This window comes from Garra rufa, chromosome 22 (assembly GCF_049309525.1).
Source record: "Garra rufa chromosome 22, GarRuf1.0, whole genome shotgun sequence".
NCBI lineage: Eukaryota > Metazoa > Chordata > Actinopteri > Cypriniformes > Cyprinidae > Garra > Garra rufa.
In genome coordinates, this window is record NC_133382.1 from 875,481 (window position 1) to 896,415 (window position 20,935).

A 20,935-nucleotide genomic window follows, 5' to 3' on the forward strand; every position below is an offset into this window, starting at 1 on the left:
TCCATTTGCTATAGAGTTTTGAACGGTTGCTATGCAGTTGCTAAGGTGTTTTGTGTGGTTGCCACTTGCCAGGTGGTAAGACATAACTATCCATTTGCTATAGAGTTTTGAACAGTTGCTATGCAGTTGCTAAAGTGTTTTGTGTGGTTGCCAGGTGGTAAGACATGACTACCATTTGCTATAGAATTTTGAACGGTTGCTATGCAGTTGCTAAAGTGTTTTGTGTGGTTGCCAGGTGGTAAGACATAACTATCCATTTGCTATAGAGTTTTGAACTGTTGCTATGCAGTTGCTAAGGTGTATTGTGTGGTTGCCAGGTGGTAAGACATAACTATCCATTTGCTATAGAGTTTTGAACTGTTGCTATGCAGTTGCTAAGGTGTATTGTGTGGTTGCCAGGTGGTAAAACATAGTTATGCATTTGCTATAGAGTTCTGAATGGTTACTATTCAGTTGCTAAGGTGTTTTGTGGGGTTGCCAGGGTGTAAGACATATCTATGCATTTGCTATAGCGTTCTTAAGGGTTGCTGTGCAGTTGCTAGGATGTTTTATGTGGTTGCAAGGTGGTAAGACATAACTATGCATTGGTTATAGAGTTCTGAATGGTTGCTATGCGTTTGCTAGGGTATTTTGTGGGGCTGCCAGGTGTTAAGGAATATCTTTGCATTTGCTACAGAGTTCTAAATGGTTGCTATGCAGTTGCTAAGGTGGTTTGTGTGGTTGCTAGGTGGTAAGACATCTATGCATTTGCTATAAAGTTTTGAACGATTGCTATTCAGTTGCTTAGGGTGTTTTGTGGGGTTGCCAGGTGTTAAGACATATCTATGCTTTTACTTTAGTGTTCTGAGTGGTTGCTATGCAGTTGCTAGGGTGTTTTGTGTGGTTGCCAGGTGCTAAGGCATATCTGTGCATTTCCAATAGTATTCTGAACAGTTGCTATGCAGTTGCTAGGGCGGTTTGTGTTGTTGCCAGGTGCTAAGGCATATCTGTGTATTTCCAATAGTATTCTGAACAGTTGCTATGCAGTTTCTAGGGTGTTTTGTGTGGTTGCCAGGTGCTAACCCATAGTGTTCTGAGTGTAGCTATGTGGTTGCTAGGGTACTCTTTGTGTTTTCAGGGGCTGGGAAAGTAACTGATTACATGTAATTAGGATCACAAAATCAAATTACTTTCCAAAAATTAAATACTTGTAATTGAAATATATTACATGTTAAAGTAGTTGTAATCAGACTACAGTTACTATTTATGATTTGATGATTACTTTTAGATTACATACAAAAGTAATCTGAAAGCAAACAAGCAGTAAACTGATTATGACCTAAAATGTATAATATGTGACCCTGGAGCACAAAACCAGTCTTAAGTAGCACATATTTGTAGCAATAGCCGAAAATACATTGTATAGGTCAAAATTATAAATTTTTCTTTTATGCTTTTATAAAAACCATTAGGATATTAAGTAAAGATCATGTTCCATGATGATATTATCCTACAGTAAATATATCAAAACGTAATTTTTGATTAGTGACATGCATTTACTAAGAACTTAATTTGAACAACTTCAAAGGCGATTTTCTCAATATTTAGATTTTTTTGCACCCTCAGATTCCAGATTTTCAAAAAGTTGTATCTCGGCCAGATACCATCCTATCCTAACAAACCATACATCAATGAAAAGCTTATTTATTCAGCTTTGTACAAATGTAAAAATCTCAATTAAAAAAAAAAAAAAAAAGATCCTTTTGACTGGTTTTGTGGTCCAGGGTCACATATAATGGATTGCATTACTAACTACTAACGCTTGTCTTATGTCTGATGAGATGAGCTCATCTTCATCCTGTGTTTCTGTCCCATCAGCCACCAGTTCAGCTCATCTGGAGGACCTGGCGTATCTGGATGAGCAGAGACACGCCCCCCTGCGCACCTCGCTGCGGATGTCCCGACAGAACACGGGCGCGGGCCGCTCCGGGCAGGACCTGCGAGGTGAGCGATGTTCCGCTGTTTAGCTTCCATTCACATCCGACTGATGCTATGAACGTCAGTTCACTGATAGATCTGGCCAGATATCAGAAAGTGTCCACAGATCAGCATTCTTTATTCTCTTGCTGACTTTTTGTGGTGCTGAAGGCAGGACTGTGTCCTCATCTGCTCTCTGTCTCTGTGTCAGAGTCCACTGAGATGCTGCGTTTAACCTCACTCCTAAACATATGAATGTGTATTGCATATTAAAATTTCCATCTATTTGGATTACATTAACTATTAAATTAAATGGGATGCATATTTGTCAGTCATACATAAATGAAAGTGTAGATTTCTGTAATAGTTCTCAATAAAATGAATGATTTAAATACAGATTAAATGTGTTATAAATAAATCCCAGTTGTTTCAGTCTCATACATTTTAACTAACTGAATATTGCTTGCAACACAACTATTTTAACCACGTTTGTAACTAAAAGTAAATTATTTTATTTTCATACTAAACATATTTATGTCACTTCTAAGCATTTTGAATAAATGCATTTTTGAAAAAGATTATTTAAATAAAGTCATATAGATGCCATGAGTTAATAAACAATGCCATGATTTCATGGTTTCAATTTTTCTGCCAAAAATTCATGGCATAGTTTATTATTTATTATTTGCATCTATTTGATTTAAATTAAAACTGTTACCTCTGAAGAAAATAACATACTCAGTTATAATCTATGAGCAAATATGAGTTAAAATATGACTAGCAGTGCAACAAGCTATATTTAGTTCATTAAAATGTATGAGACTGAAACAACTGGGATTTATTGATGATAAATATATAAACCTGGATGAAAAAAAATAATATTTGTTAAAAAAAAAATAAAAAAAAATAATAATATATATATATATATATATATATATATATATATATATTTGTTTGTATTTTATATATATTTGTTTTGTTTTTTTTGTTTTAACAAATATTCAATTAATTTCAAGCAACAGTTTTTTTAGAGTGAATGTGATTGCGTATGCAGTATATGTATATATAAACTGATGACCTGATGTACTAAAATGACTTATAAATAAAAAAATTAAAAGTAAGAATAATAAATTACTAAGAATAATAACAATGCAACACACAACAAACAGAACAAAATTTAAAATTTTAACATTTTAAACTTTTATATTTTAAATTTTACAATTAAAAAAAGTAAAAATATAAAAATAAAAACAAATCCCAAGTATTTATAAAAGACTATAGTTTTATTTCAATTATAGTAACCTAACACAGGTGCTACAGGAAAAGGAAGTAGAGGCTGGTTTGACGCAGGTGCGGCTAATGTCCATTGCGTGAGACTCATCTGGACTCAAAGGCTCTCACTCATCCTTCATCTTCAGCACATAATTAGGAGACCAGGGCCTTGGAGTGACCTCAAACGCTCCGTTTCCCTAGACGCTCACACACAGAACACACACACAGTCATTCACACACACACACACACACACACACACACACACACACACACACACACTGCTCGCTCAGTGACGTTAGACTGTGTTACTCCTGCTGGTCTGGCGAGCCGCTCTCACCTGGTGAATAATTAAAATAGCTCTCAACGCATCCGCTTCACGATCAGGAGAGAAAACATGAAGGTGACTCTCAGAACATGATATGGCTTATTATTAACCAGTGCCTCCAGGAACCATCGTCCTCCTGACAGCAACTAACATTTCAGTTAAACATAACATGCTTTAGCCACAAAAATCACAAAGAAAGAAAGAAATAAAATAAAAAAATTAATTTGATTGCAATAGAATTAACAGGGCAACTCAAACATAAAAAACATACATTTAAAATGTTTTGTAAAAAAAATGTGTTTAAGTGAGGTGTGACAGAATTGCAAAAAATATTTAGTATTTATAATTTCTATGAAGATCTTGTGAAACAAGTAACAAGTGAGCTTCGTAATGCATTGCTTTTTGTTTTCCTTCAGTCTTAGGCTTATTCATTTCACTTTTTGGTGTGAAAGGGCTTTTACATTTGCTAAAACTCAAAGTTTTTATATTAAAAGCAAACAATCATAACATATTACTTTTCATAAACATTGCCTGTACAACAGCAGATTTTGCAACTAAGTTTAGGGTCTGTAAGATTTTTAGTGTAAGGCAAAATGCAAGTAAAACCTGACTCCACCCTGACTTTGGTAATCTACTAATAATATAACTTTTACATTGCCCATCAAAAGTTTACAATAACTACATTTTTTTAAATTTCTCTTAAAATTGCATTTATTTAATTAAAAATACAGAAAAAATCGGTAAAATTGTGAAATATTATTACAATGTAAAATACCTGTTTTCTATCTGCATATTTGTTCAAATGTAATTTATTTCTGTGATGAAGTGCTGATTTTTTTTAGCATCATTACTCCGGTCCTCAGAGTCACATGATCCTTCAGAAATCATTATAATTCTTATTACAACTGTTGAAAATTCTATGATGAATCAAAAAGCTCATAATAACAGCATTTATTTGAAATATAAATCTTTTGTATCATTTTAAATGTTGCAAAAGATTGTAACATGTTTAAAACTGTCACTTTTGAATTCAGAGGCGGACAGTAGTGAAGTATTTTTACTCTTTTCCATTGTCTGTACTGTATCAAAGCGTTTTTCTTCAGAAAACTTCACTTCACAACATTCCAAAGCATAATATTGTACTTTTTACTGCACTACATTCTATATTAAATATCATTTAATACTAAATTACTCTAGGAAACTATTGCTTTCTTACTTTCACTAAGGTAAAAGTTATTAAAAAATGTACTAAATACAAGAAAGTACTTCATTTTTAATGTATTTGTATCCAGTGTTGAGGAAAGTTACTTTTAAAAGCAATGCATTACAATATTGAGTTACTCCCTAAAAAAGTAACTAATTATGTTACTTTTGCGTTACTTTTTAAATCTGGGCAGGGCTTGCTTGTTTGTTTTTAATATAAAAAGTTGTATTTTTGTCAAATGTAAAAGCCTTTTCACACCAAAAGCCTCAGACTTAGAGAAAAATAAAGTCATGTCTGTACAGTAGACCACAGAAGAACAAATAAAAAGCAATTTAAAAAAAAGGAAAACAAATGTTAGATTATCTTGAGTAATGTTTTCTTATTAGTATGGATGAATTGGATCATTGAAGGACAGCAGCAAAGACATCAGTTAATAAAATGGGATTAAATACATAAAGGATATTTGTATTATTATCAATAAATGAGGGGGGACAGTAACTGGTGTTACTTATTTGAAAAAGTAACTCAAATATTTTCTTCTCAATTAAAAAGTAATGCGTTACTTTATATTACTTTTTCAAGTAACTAGTAATTATGTAACTTGCGTTACTTGTAATGTGTTCCCCCCAACACTGGTTATAAGTATCAAAGTAAAACAAACAACTTTTATTCATGAAATGTAGTGCAGTAAAAAGTATGACATTATGCTTTGGAATATAGTAAAGAAAAACACTAATAAACTACAGATACACTGCAAAAAATGCTTTTCTTGCTTAGATTTTTTTTTCCAGCCAAAATATGTAAATATTCTTAAATCAACAAGGATTTTATTTCTTACCCCATTGGCAGATTATTTAGCTTGTTCTAAGCAAAAACTTATTTAATTTTGACTTGTTTTTCTGAAAAAAGACAATATTTTTTACTCGTCTAGAAAATCCTTCTTGATTTAAGAATTTGTAGATATTTTGGCTGGAAACAAGACAAAAAAATTAAGTAAGAAAAGCATTTTTTGCAGTGCATCTGTAGTTTATCAGAGTTTTTTTCTAATTTATTTCTGAATAATATCTAATTTATTTAAAAGTAATTTTTACTTGTCTAGAAAATCCTTCTTGATTTAAGATATTATTTTATATTTTGGCTGGAAACAAGAAAAAAAAATCTAAGATAAGCATTTTTTGCAGTTTTTTTCAAACAGAAAACAAGATTATTTTTCTTTGCCCATCGGCAGATTATTTAGCTTGTTCCAAGCAAAAAACTTGTTTTTCTGAAAACAAGACAATAATTTTGACTCGTCTAGAAAATTCATCTTGATTTAAGAAGTTTTAGATATTTTGGCTGGAAACAAGTCAAAAAATCAAAGAGAAGCATTTTTTGCAGTGTACTTTTTAAATTTACTGGAGTGAAGTAAAAACATTCCCCAAACATTTGAATGGATACAAAAAACAAAAATATTTTTTTACACAAAGAAACGTTAAAAAAAAGGAACAGTGAAAGCTGCGAGATGATTGAAGATGATTGAACACTCCGCCTCTAATGCCGTCTCCAGAGCTTAACTTATTAAATACATAATGTTCCTGTAAAGTAACATAAGCGCAGCACTTGACTGTGTGTCACTGCTCTCAATACAATACTCTGAGTGCTAGTCATGGCCGGATTATTCAGCTCTTAACTAAAGCAGCAGCTCTCCATCAGAGCCATTGACTGTCATGACTGATCGCTCAAGGATTGGAAACATCTTTAGGTGTGTGTTTCATACAATCCCTACAGAAACTGCACTGATGCCATCAAATCCTAAAATCACTCTCATGTTTTCATTTAGCGCTCATTACTCACTGGATCATGTGATCTGAAGACTGCAGGAATGATGCTGAAAATGCAGCTCTGATCACGGAAATAAATTACATTTGAACAGATATTCACTTAGAAAACAGCTGTTTTAGATTACAATATTATTTCACATTTTTACTGATTTTACTGTATTTTTAATCAAATAAATACAATTTTAAGACAGCTTTAAAATCATAGTTACAGAAATGCTATTTAAAAGCTTTTTTATTACTATTACTAAATCTGTCGACACTAACTCCTCCTCGAGCTTTAACTCTACAAACTCCAAACTCAGGCCAGATGTTCAGACTGATCTGACTCCAGCTGCTGGATCTTTTCAGACTGATCCGACTTACGGTTTCCCTAAAAATGATGATGAAAACTGGGAAAAATCCCATAGACTTACATTGAGGGAATGTTAATCATGCTAGCAACTTGCTAATCATTTTGACATTTTAGCAATTTGTTAATCATGCAAGAAACATGTTAGCAACATGCTAATCATGGTAACGTCTTGTCAATCATGCTAGAGTCATGCTAGAAACTTGTTAATCATGGTAAAATGCTAATCATGCTAACAACTTGCTAATCATGCTAAAAACATGTTAGGAACATACTAACAACTTGCTAATCATGCTAACTTCTTGTCAATCATGCTAGAATAATGTTTAAAACTTTTTAATCATGTTAACATGCTAATCATGCTAACAACATGCTAACCATGCTAACAACTTGCTAATCATGCTAACATCTTGTGAATCATTCTAGAGTCGTGCTAGACACTTGTTAATCATGGTAACATGCTAATCATGCTAACAACTTGCTAATCATGCTAACCATGGTAACAACTTGCTAATCATGCTAAAAACATGCTAACCATGCTAACAACTTGCTAATCATGCTAGAAACTCATTAATCATGCTAAAAACATGTTAGCAAAACATACTAACAACTTGCTAATCATGCTAACATCTTGTGAATCATTCTAAAGTCATGCTAACATGCTAATCATGGTAACAACATGCTAACCATGCTAACAACTTCCTAATCATGCTAACATTTTGTGAATCATTCTAGAGTCATGCTAGAAACTTGTTAATCATGCTAACATGCTAATCATGCTAGCAACTTACTAATCATGCTAACATCTTGTCAATCATTCTAGAGTCATGCTAAAAACTTGCTAATCATGCTACAAGCATACTAGAAACTCGTTAATCATGCTACAGACATGCTAGCAACTTGTTAATCGTGCTAGCAGCTTGCTAAATCATGCTACAAACATTCTAGAAATATACTAGCAACTTGCTAATGCTTAAACCTTAAAACTTGTTTAAACTTTCCAAACGTTCTGGTCCAGCTTTCTCAAGCCAACTAAGTTTGTGTTGACGATCTTTATTAATCCAGTTCTAAAGTGTTGATGGTAGTGTAGATGCAGAAGTTATATTATTAGTAGATTACCAAAGTCAGGATGGAGTCCGATTTGACTTGCGTTTGCCTTTTGGCAAGTGTATATTTTGGATGATGAGATCTTTGGATTGTGAAAGTGGAGCTTTTAATGCACAGATGTGACATAAATGTTGTTAGTCAGTAATGTTCAGTTGTAGGAAGTGATATGTTTCTGTCAGATCCTCATGTTTCCTGCTCTCTCCTGAAGTGTTCAGCCGCTGCATGCTTGATCTGCAGTGATTCGCTTTTTCAGTGCGCTCTCTCTCTCTCTCTCTCTTTCTCCTGTCGCCTGTCTGTGTGTCTCAGCTTCCGCTAACAGCCATGTCTGGCAGTCTCAGTCACGTAAGTGTGGGTTCTTGCAAAGGCTGATCTCTGTCCGTCTGTGCCGTCACATGTGCCTTTGATGAGTAGCCACTGCACTATATTTTGTCATGTGGGCAAATTAGTTGTGTGGTTAGGCCCTATACAATATTATTTTAATTTAATAATTTATTTAATTTAATTTATTATTCTATTTTTAATTGTTGTTTTAAAAATTGTATTAAACTATCTATTGTGTAATAATAATAGTAATAGTAATTATTATTATATATATGTATATATGTAATATTGTACTATTATTGGCCTATATGTATGATAATAGCAAAATAAAAATAACAATTAATTTTTATATACACTGTTGTTCAAAACTTTGGGATCAGTAAGATTTTTAAAGAATTCTTATACGCTCATCAATGCTGCATTTACTTGATCAAAATACAAAAAAAATGTAATATTGTAAAATATTATTAGAGTTTAAAATATTTTAATATATAATTTATGATGCCAAGCTGAATTTTTATTTCAGTGTAACATGATTCTTCTACAATCATTCTAATATACTTTATTTAATATTATAATATATATATATATATATATATATATATATATATAATATTTATTTATAATTTATTATCAGTGTTGGAAACAGTTGTGCTGCTTAATATTTTTTTGGAACCTGTGATTCTTTTTGAGGATTCTTGATGAATAAAAGGTTAAAGAGAACAGCATTTATTCAAAATAAAAAATATTTTCTAACAATGTAAGTCTTTGCTATTTTATCCATTTAACACATCCTGGCTGGATAATATTAATTTCTTTCAAAAAATGAAAGAATAAAAATATACTGACCCCAAACTATTTCTATTTTAAATAAACACTGTTCTTTTCAACTTTTTATTTGTTAAAGAATACTGAAAAAACACAGGTTCCAACAAAATAAATAAATCAGAATATTAGAATGATTTCTGAAGGATCATGTGATCTGAAGACTGCAGTAATGATGCTGAAAATTCAGCTTTGCATCACAGGAATAAATTACACTTTAACAGATATTCACATAGAAAACTGTTATTTTAAATGTAAATAATATTTCACAATATTACAGTTTTTTTTTCTGTATTTTTTATCAAATAAATGCAGCCTTGATGATCAGAAGAAACTTCTTTAAAAACCATTAAAAATCACACTGATCCCAAGCTTTTGAGCAGAAGATTATATTTATGTGACCCTGGACCACAAAACCAGTCATACGGGTCAATTATTCTAAAATTAAGATTCATGCATCATCTGAAAGCTGAATAAATAAGCTAAGATAGGACAATATGTGGCCGAGATACAACTATTAGAAAATCTGGAATCTGATAATGCAAAAAAATCTAAATATTGAGAAAATCACCTTTAAAGTTGTCCAAATGAAGCTCTTAGTAATGCATATTACAAATCAAAAATTAAGTTTTGATATATTTACGGCAGGAAGTTTACAAAACATCGTCATGGAACATGATCTTTACTTAATATCCTAATGATTTTTGGCATAATCGATCATTTTGACCCATTCAATGCATTTTTAATACATTATAATAATTATAAAGCCATTCTATCCTAATGACATTTTAGCATCAAAAAGTGTGTAATCAGATCATTTTATAACACATTAACAATTTGGTAACTTTTTTAGTGCTGTCAAATGATTAATCGTGATTAATCACATCCAAAATAAAGTTTTTGTTCAAATAATATATATATATATATATATATATATATATATTATATATGTGTGTGTGTGTGTACTGTGTATATTTCTTATGTATATATAAATACACACACATACAGTTTATATTTAGAAAATATTTACATGTATATATTTTTATTCATATAATTAATATTATGTATACATATATTTAATATATAAACACAACACACTTTTCCTAAATATATCCATACATGGTTGTGTATATATATATATACACAATAAATATACACAGTACACATATATATATTATTTGAACAAAAACTTTTATTTTGGATGTGATTAATCACGATTAATCATTTGACAGCACTAAACTTCTTATAATAATATATAATATAACCATATGTTTTAGTTATTTTATTGATCATTCCAATTTGATTTTATTCTTCAATTCTACATCAAATCGTAGGCCCCTATATATGTGTCTTTCTGTGAGTGTATGTGTCTGATGATCGTGTTTTGATTGCATCATAGTTTATTTATGTGTGTTTGTAATGTTTTAGAGGGTGAATCATTCATAATTTGTAATACTTTCTGTCCATCCCCAGTGCGATTCGCTCCGTACAGACTGCAGGACATCGCACTAAAGCCGCTGCTGTTCGAGGTTCCCAGCATCACCATGGACTCTGTGTTCACGGGCCGTGATTGGCTCTTCCAGGAGATTGACGCCTACCTACGCACCGCCCACTCCGGCACTAACCGCGGCGTGGTTCTGGTGGGCAACATCGGCTACGGCAAAACCGCCATCATCTCGCGCCTCGTGGCTCTCAGCTGCCATGGAAACCGCATGCGACAGATCGCCTCCGACAGCCCGCAGTCCTCGCCCAAACGTGAGGCTTTCATCAGTGACTTACGCAAAGTGTACAGACCAAACTTCATTAACTCGCATATCTGTCTGTCACAGTGTTCTGTGCTGCAGTGAACTTTTCTGAAGCTCATTTAGGCAAAAGCTGAAGTGTGTGACTTTTCCGCCAGTCTGTGACATCTCTCTGTCAACACCAAATGTAATCGCAAAGATAATGAATGATTAATGAATATTAGAAAATCAACATTGGCTCATTGAAAATTATTCCAGAAAACTGCACTTTTCAGCTAAAATAAACACTAGTGGCAGTAAAACACACACTAGTGGTTCTTTTCACACAGATTATGATTATAGGTCAATATCTTTGCACAGTAGTATGTTATAACATGCTTTAAAATGCTTTTCTTAATTAAATTCATCAAATCAAGAGGATTTTCTAGACTAATAAAAGTGATTGTCTTGTTTTCAGAAAAAATAAGTCAAAAATAAGTACGTTTTTGCTTGAAACAAGCAAAATAATCTGCCAATGGGGTAAGAAAAACAATCTTGTTTTCAGTTTTTGCTTACCCCATTGGCAGATTATTTAGCTTGTTCTAAGCAAAAACTCACTTAATGTTGACTTGTTTTTTTCTGAAAACATGAACTTGTCTAGAAAATCCTTCTTGATTTAAGAATTTTTAGATATTTTGGCTGAAAACAAGACAAAATAAATAAATGCATTTGATGTTTGCAACTCATAACCAGCTCCATATATTTGGCTTTTCTGAAGTAGCAAACTTGCTCGGTAGCGCACCCGGTAAAGCATTGCACTTAGTACGAAAACTGTTAAACACGAGTCAAAAGAGCTCGAATACTCTCGGAAGCAAATAAAATGACATGATTGCTTCAGAAGTTTGCGTTTTTAACACTGTCATTTAGTTTGAAGGTCAGTTTAGTGTAGATTTCAAAAGCAAGGATTAAAGGATTACTTTGCTTCTAAAATTAAAAAAAAGAATTTACGTTTTTTGAGGAAAACATTCCAGGATTTTTCTCCATATAGTGGACTTCAATGGTGCTCAAAGGATTGAAGATTAAAAATTCAGTTTTAATGCATCTTCAAAGGGCTCTAAACCATCCCAGCCGAGGAAGAAGGGTCTAATCTAAACAAATTCTATACTTCTTAACCCCAAATGCTCATCTTGTTTAGCTCTGCGTGAACTCTAGTTCAAGACCGGTTCAAGGGTATGTCGAAAAACTCCCGTCTCATTTTCTCCTCCAACTTCAAAATCGTCCTACATCGCTGCAGAACCAACCCAGAGTTTACAAAGTGAACGTGCAAAGAAGGTAAACGGTCTTTACAAAACAGGTAAAACAGCAATGTAGGACGATTTTGAAGTTGGAGGAGAAAATGAGATGGGAGTTTGTTGACACACCCTAACTGTCTTGAGCATCTGTGGTTAAAAAGTGTATAAATATATATATATATATTTTGTTTTTTGTTTTTTAGAAAATGACTAATTGTTTCACTAGATAAGACTCTCCTTCTTTGGCTGGGATCGTTTAGAGTCATTTGAAGCTGCATTTAAACTGCATTTTTAACCTTCAATCCATTGAGCACCATTGAAGTCCACTAATTGGAGAAAAATCCTGGAATGTTTTCCTCAAAAAACAAAATTTCTTTGCGAAAGACATGAACATCTTGGAAGACATGGGGGTGAGTAAATTATCAGGACTTTTTTATTCTGCAAGTGGAGTAATCCTTTAACCATTTAGTGCCACTCAGTGGACATTTACACTGCAAAAAAGGTGTATATTATTTTGTATTTTTGTCTTGTTTCTAGCCCAAAATATCTAAAAATTATTAAAATAAGAAGATGTTTAGTCTTGTTCTAAAAATGCACTTAATTACATTTTTTCCTCCTGGAAACAAGCTAAATTATCTGCCACTGGAGTAAGTAAAATATTCTTAAAACAAGAGTAACCCCACTGACAGATAATTTCACTTCTTTTAAGCAAAATGCACTTAATTTAGTTTTTTTTTTTTTTTCTGGAAACAAGACTAGACTAAGACTAACTTAATTTAAGAGTTTTTAGATATTTTGACTAGAAACAAGACCAAAATACTAAGTAAGAGAAGCCTTTTTTGTGTAGTGTAATTTCTGAACTGCTGCCTGCAATACATACAACGACCAAAGTAATAAACCATTGTCAGATTCATGTTTATCTTTATCAGATAAAACTGAAGATGCTTTTAGCGCCACTCACTGGACATTTCACTTTGAAAGTGTTACAAAACATGCAAGAAGCAACATAATATCATTTTACAAAATGTCACCATAGGACATGTTTTTAAAAAGGCATGAGTTGAATATAATTGATTGTTTGCTTGTGTGTGGTCAGATGGAGATGGCATCCCTCTGACGCAGCCGCAGCCTTCCCATGGTACACTGGGAGGAGGAAGTTGCCCTGGAACTCCAGAAATGAGGAGGAGGCAGGAGGAGGCCATGAGGAGGCTTGCATCACAGGTACAAACACACAAACACACAAACACACACTTGGGAGTAATAATGCATCAATATTGGTGGAATTTAATTATTCATTAGCATTAACATAATACTGAATGTGCTACAGAGGTTTCTTAGATTTCATGCATGATGTTACAATTGTAAGATAAAGAGTCCCAATTACCTTTTTTTCCTTTATCCCACGGCAAAAAGAAGCTTCTTTATGGTACAGATACTGAGCATGAGGGACTAAAGCAATAACTTTAATTGAATTTTAAATTTTAAATTATAAATATAGAATTATAATACATAAATAAAAAAATTATTTGAATAAATAATGCATTTTACATTTAAAATCATAATATGTGACCCTAGACCACAAAACACAAGGGTCAATTTTTCAAAATTGACATTTATACTTCATCAGAAAGCTGAATAAATAAGCATTTTTTGCAGTGTATTGATTTGCACTGAAACTGAAAATTTAGTATCAAGCCAAGCTTTTTCACACACACACACACACACACACACACACACACACACACACACACACACACACACACACACACACAGTTTCCAATGTCAATCTCCTCACAATAGATCCTGTTGACCGCTAGAATTGCTTCGACTCACACAAAAGGTCGTCTTCACCTGTGCGGGCTTGCTGTCGCAGTCTCTTCTATTGCATTATGCAGATATGTTTTAAAAAGAGAAGTAAGTTTGCCAGTGAGCCTCATAAAATATTAATTCAGCCAGAAAGCAATTTCCTTGCCATGCTATTAGATCTAGTTAAGTCAATGCATTAATAATCGACTCTCACTTTCTAGCCTTCTGGACAGTTTAAGTCCCTTCTAAAACATTTGTGTGAGTGAATTAGTATTCTGATATAGTTGATCCTCTCTCCGGCTGTCACAGCGTCTGATCTCTCATTCCTCTGTCATCTCCTTCACCTGCGGTTTGATTTGTGTTGCCTGTGGCTCTCTACACTTTCAATGAGCTCCGGGCCTGAATGACCACAGATTTCCTCATTAAACCATCACACCTCATTAATGGGGCTTTTGGAGTTTGTGGAGCTCCAAGGGAGGTTTCTGCTGTTTGTTCTTGCTTTTGTGAGTCCTGTCTTTGAAATCCAGACTGAATTATCGTGAGATGCATTGTTTTACTCCAGAGTAGGTCAAATTGTGGGTTATGTTTTGGTCAAACTTGATCTCCAAGTTGTCTGAATGGCATCATAACAGAAGGCAATATGCATTGAGGTGTGAATGGACTAGTTGAACAGGAGTAGCAAGACAAAATGCATTGCACACACCTTGCACTTGTCCTTTATTATTAAACTTTTAGGAGCCACTATTAAAGTTGCTAGTTTTAGGCAAATAAAATTTGCACTTTTTGCACATTTTGACATGAAATGCAATGGATATCAGTCACAGGATGTGACGTCATACTCTAGGGATTGTTTTAAATAGGGAAGAATTAAATCCTAATAAGGAAACACATTTTTTAATTTTACATAAATTATAACCCTGTTAATTCTAATGTTTCCAAATAGTATCACTGACAGCTCATGTTCTTTTTGCAAACAAGCAGCACACTGCAAAAAATGCTTTTCTTACTTTGATTTTTTTTGTCTTGTTTGCAGCCAAAATATCTAAAAATTCTTAAATCAAGGATTTTCTAGACGAGTAAAAATTATTGTCTTGTTTTTAGAAAAAAACTACTTAAAATTAAGTGTGGTTTTGCTTGAAACAAGCAACATAATCTGCCGATGGGGTAAGAAAAATAATCTTGTTTTCTGTTTGAAATTAGATATTTTTTTCTTACCCCATTGGCAGATTATTTTGCTTGTTCTAAGCAAAAACTCACTTAATTTTTTCTGAAAACAAAAAAATAATTTTTATTTTATCTAAAACAACTTCTTTTTAGATTTTTTTTAGATAGATTTTTAGATATTTTGGTGGGAAACGAGGCAAAAAAATCTAAATAATAAAAAGTGAAGCAATTTTGGTCTGACCTGGGTTCTCTTATATTTGATTCTGCCAATGCAGAATTCTTCAACTCCTTTAGTCTAAAAGACATTGTTTTTAATTAAAGTAATACTAAAATAAACCCCTGGAACATACTATTAATATATATGGAAAATGTTTCATTAACAAACAAAAATTCACAAATAGTTACCCGCTCACTGTCAAACATCATTCGGCATTAATTAGCTAATTTTGTCAAAAGAAATGTTCTTGATTACAAGAAAAATACAGATTGTTCTTGTGATTTATTTTGTCTTTCCTTTATACAGATTTAAATAGTTTCGTTTTCGAAGTACTCTAAACGATGTCAGTGATTCTCCGATGTTAAATATGATCAAGAATTATTTTATTTCGATCTACAGTGTAATAAAAGTTAAGAAAAAGATTATCCTATAGCCCTAAATATATAGACTACAAGCTAATTCCTTTTTTCTTAACTTTTAACTTTTTCTAAAAATTATCAAGAATATTAAATCAACTTAATAGGCTAGGTTAACGACTTTTCTTATACAAACATAACGAATGCACTTCTAAACAAAGTTTTCATATATAAATTCAGGAATCACGAATATGATAAAATAATATTATTTTATATATATTAACAGTTGTATTAAACGAATTTATAGTGCTTTGAATTTATTAAATAATGTTTAATTTCGTTCGTTTCGCTCTCTGGAAATGTAAAGAAAAATACCCTTTGAATTCGTTTTTAATCCCTGGTTTTAAACAAGCATATATTTGAGATAATTTATATATTATTGCTTGAAACTTTTAAAAATAGAGCTAGAAATTTTATAATTAAGGAAATTAAACAGACCTAGGCATTTGAAAAGACAGTGAAATGTGTCTAATAATTCCAAAAGAAAGAGAAGCATTGGACATAATCAAAATATTCGAGACATTTATTAGGAATGCCATTTTCTTAAGAATTAAGATGCTGCATGTGTTTATCCAGTCTAATCCAAGTGTGCGTCTCTAACCCGACTTTCCCAACAAAAATCCCACCCCTTTCAGACAATACATAAAACTGACATTACTGAGCTATATGCGTTTAAAAGTAGCCTATAACAATAGTACAATAGCATTGCTCAGTTCAACGTGTTGGAAATCGGGCATTTTGTCCCGGGTCAGCATTTATTCAACAGTTAATAACGCTTAAAAGGTAAATATTATTCAGCCAATAAAGTTTAGGTCTATGTATTTCAAAGAAAATTGTGTGTAGTACAATATGAATTACAAAGGTTTAATTGGCATCTTTATTTCAAACGACCCGACCGACCGCGACCCGAATATCATTAGAAATATTTTTGGATGACCCGTAACCGCGGGTAACCGCAGCCTCCCGCTCATTTTGGATCAACCCGCGCATCACTGATGGGGAAGGGGGGCACCAGAGGGAGACTGGAGAGAGGGCCGCACAATGTTTTGTTGCTTTATATTGCTTTAGTATATCAACATTCTTTAGACATATTTTATTTGTTATTTATACTAGTAGCGTGTCGTGATGATTTTTCACGACCCAGATTTTTTGGTGCCCCTCCAGGCACTTGGTGCCCTACGCGCAGTGCGTGGTCTGTGTGTGCGGAGCGCCGGCGCTGGCCTTAATTCATAACTATTGGTCATTATTTTATGAATTTGTATGCGATCCCTTGGCTATGTTCTTCTTGTACTGTCTTTTCAAGTTTTTATAAATAATAAAATGAATTAACCCTTACCTTGCACAATACAAAACCTTAACATGTGCAATATGCTCCAATGTCCTGCATTGCACACCGTGCAGGTGAAGATGATTTTAGTTAAGAGACGTTCAGTGTGTGACGTTCAGATTCTTAATGCACATCAAAGTTCAAGTGAATATATGTATGTTTATAGAGTGGGATGCAGTAAGCATGAAAGTGTTGAGCTTTGAGGAGCCCCACAGGCGTCCAGAGCGACTGGAGCACATTACAGTGATTATCCGGCCCTCTCTCGGTGCGTTCTGCTGCATTACCATCAGCTCTGAGCCCCCTGCTTTGTCTGCTTCACGCTTATTTCAGAAGTGTTGAATAATGAACACCAGGACAGATGAAGGTGAAATGGGAGCTGGGAAGGTGTCACTATATTGAACACTGTAGCTATATTCCCAGTGAAAGGACAATGCAGTCATGATTTGTGCTTTATTTTCTACTGACGCTTCCAATTTCAGCTGCAATAAATATGTCTGGAAAATACGTGCTAGAAAGACTTCAACCCAACAATGCTTGAAAGTGCTAGAAGAGACTCAGCAGTTTTGAGAACTTCCACTGTTTTGTTGACTTTAAACTTTCACGCCCTCTTTTTAACTCCGCCCACTTGTACTTCTCAGCCAATCAGATGTCAGCAATCATGAATATGAGAAATGATTCAGACTGATTGGCATGCAGAAGTGTTTACAGCATGTTTAAGCTGTTATTACACTGCAAAAAATATTTTTCATATTCAATATTTTGTCTTTTGTCTTGTTTTAAGCCAAAATATCTAAGAATCCTTAAATCAAGAAGGATTTTATAGATGAGTATCCCATTGGCAGATTATTTAGCTTGTTTCAAGCAAAAACAGACTTAATGTTGACTTGTTTTTACTGAAAACAAGAAAATAGTTTTTACTTGTTAGAAAATCCTCCTTGAAACAAGACAACAAATCTAGTAAGAAAAGCATTTTTCTGCCGTGTATAAATCATATTTCAAACAGAAGACAAGATTATTTTTCTTACCCCATTGGCAGATTGTTAAGCTTGTTTCAAGCAAAAACTCAATTAATTTTTTATTTTTTTTAAAACAAGACTAATTTTTACTTGTCTAGAAAATCCTTGCCGATTTTTAAGAATTTTTTAATATTTTGTCTGAAAACAAGAAAAATCTAAGTAAGAAAAGCCATTTTTACAGTGTGCTATTTAAAAAAAAGAGTTAAATCATAACCTCTTGCTGTTTGCTTATATTAACATCCTATGAATTGCAGTCGAGTCACATCAGTGTTTATTAGATTAAGCAACTACTATGTTTAGACGGAGTCTGTAAATGATGGAATACCCAAACAGATGATTTTTTTGCAAATACATTTTTGGAAATAAATTAGAAGGGAGGAATAAAATTTGCTGTTGTCTCATTATCTCTCTCAAAACTGTTGTGTTCCTCTGAGAAGCTTTGCATTCACTCACAAAACTTTTGTTTCCTGAGAAACTTGGCTTGCCACACTTTTGCACTCCCTCCTGAAATGTTGTTGTTGTAAGTAAGAAATGCAAGTAAAAAAATACTTGCAGAACCTTTGCATTTCCCCTAAGAAATGTTGCATTTGCTTACAAAACTGTTTCGTTCCTCAGAGAAACATTGCATTTCTTGCTTACTTTCTTTTTCTCTGAGAAACTTTGCATTGACTCACAAAAACATTGCGTTTTTATTTTTTGCTAAACAGTTGCATTCTAATGTAAAAAACTATGTTCGCTTGCTAAATATTGTTTGTTGTTCTTTTGAAAATTTGCATTCATTCACACAACTTTTGTTTCCTGAGAAACTTGGCTTGTCACACTTTAAAAGCGCACCTCTCAGAAATGGTGGGGTTTTTTTTTTTTGGCTTGCAAAATCTTTGCATTTCCCCTAAGAAATTTGCATTTATTTACAAAACTGTTTCATTCCTTTTTCCATTTCCATTCCATTTTGTTTGTTTGTTCTCTGAGAAACTGCATTCTCTCACAAAACTTAGCTTTTTGTTTACAAAGCTTTGTATATGTTTGCAAACCTGTGTTTTTCCAAGAAACTTTGCATTCACTCACAAAACATTGCTTTTTTTTTTTTTTGCAAAACAATTGCATTTCAGTGAAAAACTATGTTTGCTTGCAAGACGTTGTTTGCTCCTCAAACCTTTGAAACTTTGCATTCACTCACAAAACATTGCTTTTTTTTTTTTGCAAAACAATTGCATTTCAGTGAAAAACTATGTTTGCTTGCAAGACGTTGTTTGCTCCTCAAAACTTTGAAACTTTGCATTCACTCACAAAACATTGCTTTTGTTTGCAAAATGTTTCCATTCCCTCAGGAAATATTGTTTGCTTGCAAAACTTTTGCATTCTTTATAACTGAGCACAAACAAAACAAAATAAGAATAGATTTTATGTGATATTCAGCTGACAACAAAAAAATTAAATACATTTTAGAAATAGATTTTAAATGCACCATACATCAGCTTTTTTTTTGCACTCAAATATTTTCTTATTCTTTTTTTTTTTTTTTTTTTTGAAAACGCTGTGAAATCCTCATAACTGAGAAAACTTCAGAAGCTTTTTTTGTTGTCCTTCACATCATGTATTAAAACAGCTAATTAGCCTAATTACTGCTTTAATGGAACCAATTATGTGCACTTGTCTCAAAGATGTGCGTCCCACAGAAACTAATGATAAAAGGTTTGCCAGGGCCTCGTTCCAAATTAAGGAAGAAAAAGTACGCAGTTCAGCATTGTGCCACTCCAACCTCTCCGGGGACAAATAAAGATGCATATTGTTTTCCTGCTCCTCATTCGGGGACTGTTGTTCCACATCATAATGCACACATCGATATTATTAGTAACATTTTATAATTATTTTGTAATTACAGCAAACTGGATCAGCATAATATCTGCACTCTGGAGTTTCTCTCTCACCTGTGCTTCTCTTTGCTGCCCCCTGCAGGTCGTGGCGTATCATTACTGTCAGGCAGATAACGCCTACACCTGCCTGGTGCCGGAGTTTGTGCACAATGTGGCAGCACTGCTGTGTCGCTCGCCGCAGCTCGCCGCGTACAGAGAACTGCTGCTGAAAGAGCCGCACATACAGAGCATGCTCAGTCTGAGATCCTGTGTCCAAGATCCACCATCTGCCTTCAGACGAGGGGTCCTCGAACCACTGGATGCACTTTATAAAGGTATGAGAGATTGAGAATTTGTGTTTGTATCTTTGAAGCTACAATAGTTCACTCATAAATAAAAAGAGTTGAACATTTGCTCACCCTCAGATCTTCCAAGATGAGTTTGTTTCTTCATTAGATTTGTAGAAATGTAGCGTTCCATCACTGTCTCACCAATGGATCCTCTGCAGTGAATGGGTGCCGTCAGAATTAGTTTACCTCAAAATATTGTTTTTTTGCTGAAAATGTGCTCACTCTTAGGCCATCCAAGATTAGGTTGAGTTTGTTTCTTCATCAGATTTGTAGAAACACGTCATTCCATCACTCTCACCAATGGATCCTCTGCAGTGAATGGGTGCCGTCAGAATTAGTTCACCTCAGTTATTTTTTGCAAGTGCACTAGAGAACGTTTTCCGGTCGGGTCGGGTACGCTGGCGCGTTTGGCTGCCGCTCCTCTCACCGTTTTGTTTATTTTAGTAATATTTTAATATTATTCTTCAGCGCCTTTGTGAGTGCAATGTGGTGGTGCCAGTTTATCTGTTTCGAACTGTTGTTTTTATTCCTGTGCTCCACCCGGAATAACCTGCAACGGAATAATTTGCAACGAGCAACGGGGAATCAACGTG

At 33.6% G+C, this 20,935-nt stretch overlaps 1 protein-coding gene across 3 annotated transcripts in view; it reads left to right on the forward strand.

Annotated features, from left to right (window-relative positions):
- LOC141298236 (protein TANC2-like) overlaps nt 1-20,935 on the forward strand; it is a 77,713-nt gene that overhangs the window by 22,775 nt on the left and 34,003 nt on the right. For 2 of the 3 annotated variants that reach the window (XM_073828745.1, XM_073828746.1), the window contains exons 4-8: nt 1,858-1,983; nt 8,341-8,376; nt 10,654-10,935; nt 13,290-13,414; nt 20,096-20,327. In XM_073828745.1, coding sequence (XP_073684846.1) covers nt 1,858-1,983; nt 8,341-8,376; nt 10,654-10,935; nt 13,290-13,414; nt 20,096-20,327 — 801 coding nt within the window. The remainder of the gene's footprint in view (nt 1-1,857; nt 1,984-8,340; nt 8,377-10,653; nt 10,936-13,289; nt 13,415-20,095; nt 20,328-20,935) is intronic. The other variant, XM_073828747.1, reaches the window with a different exon arrangement.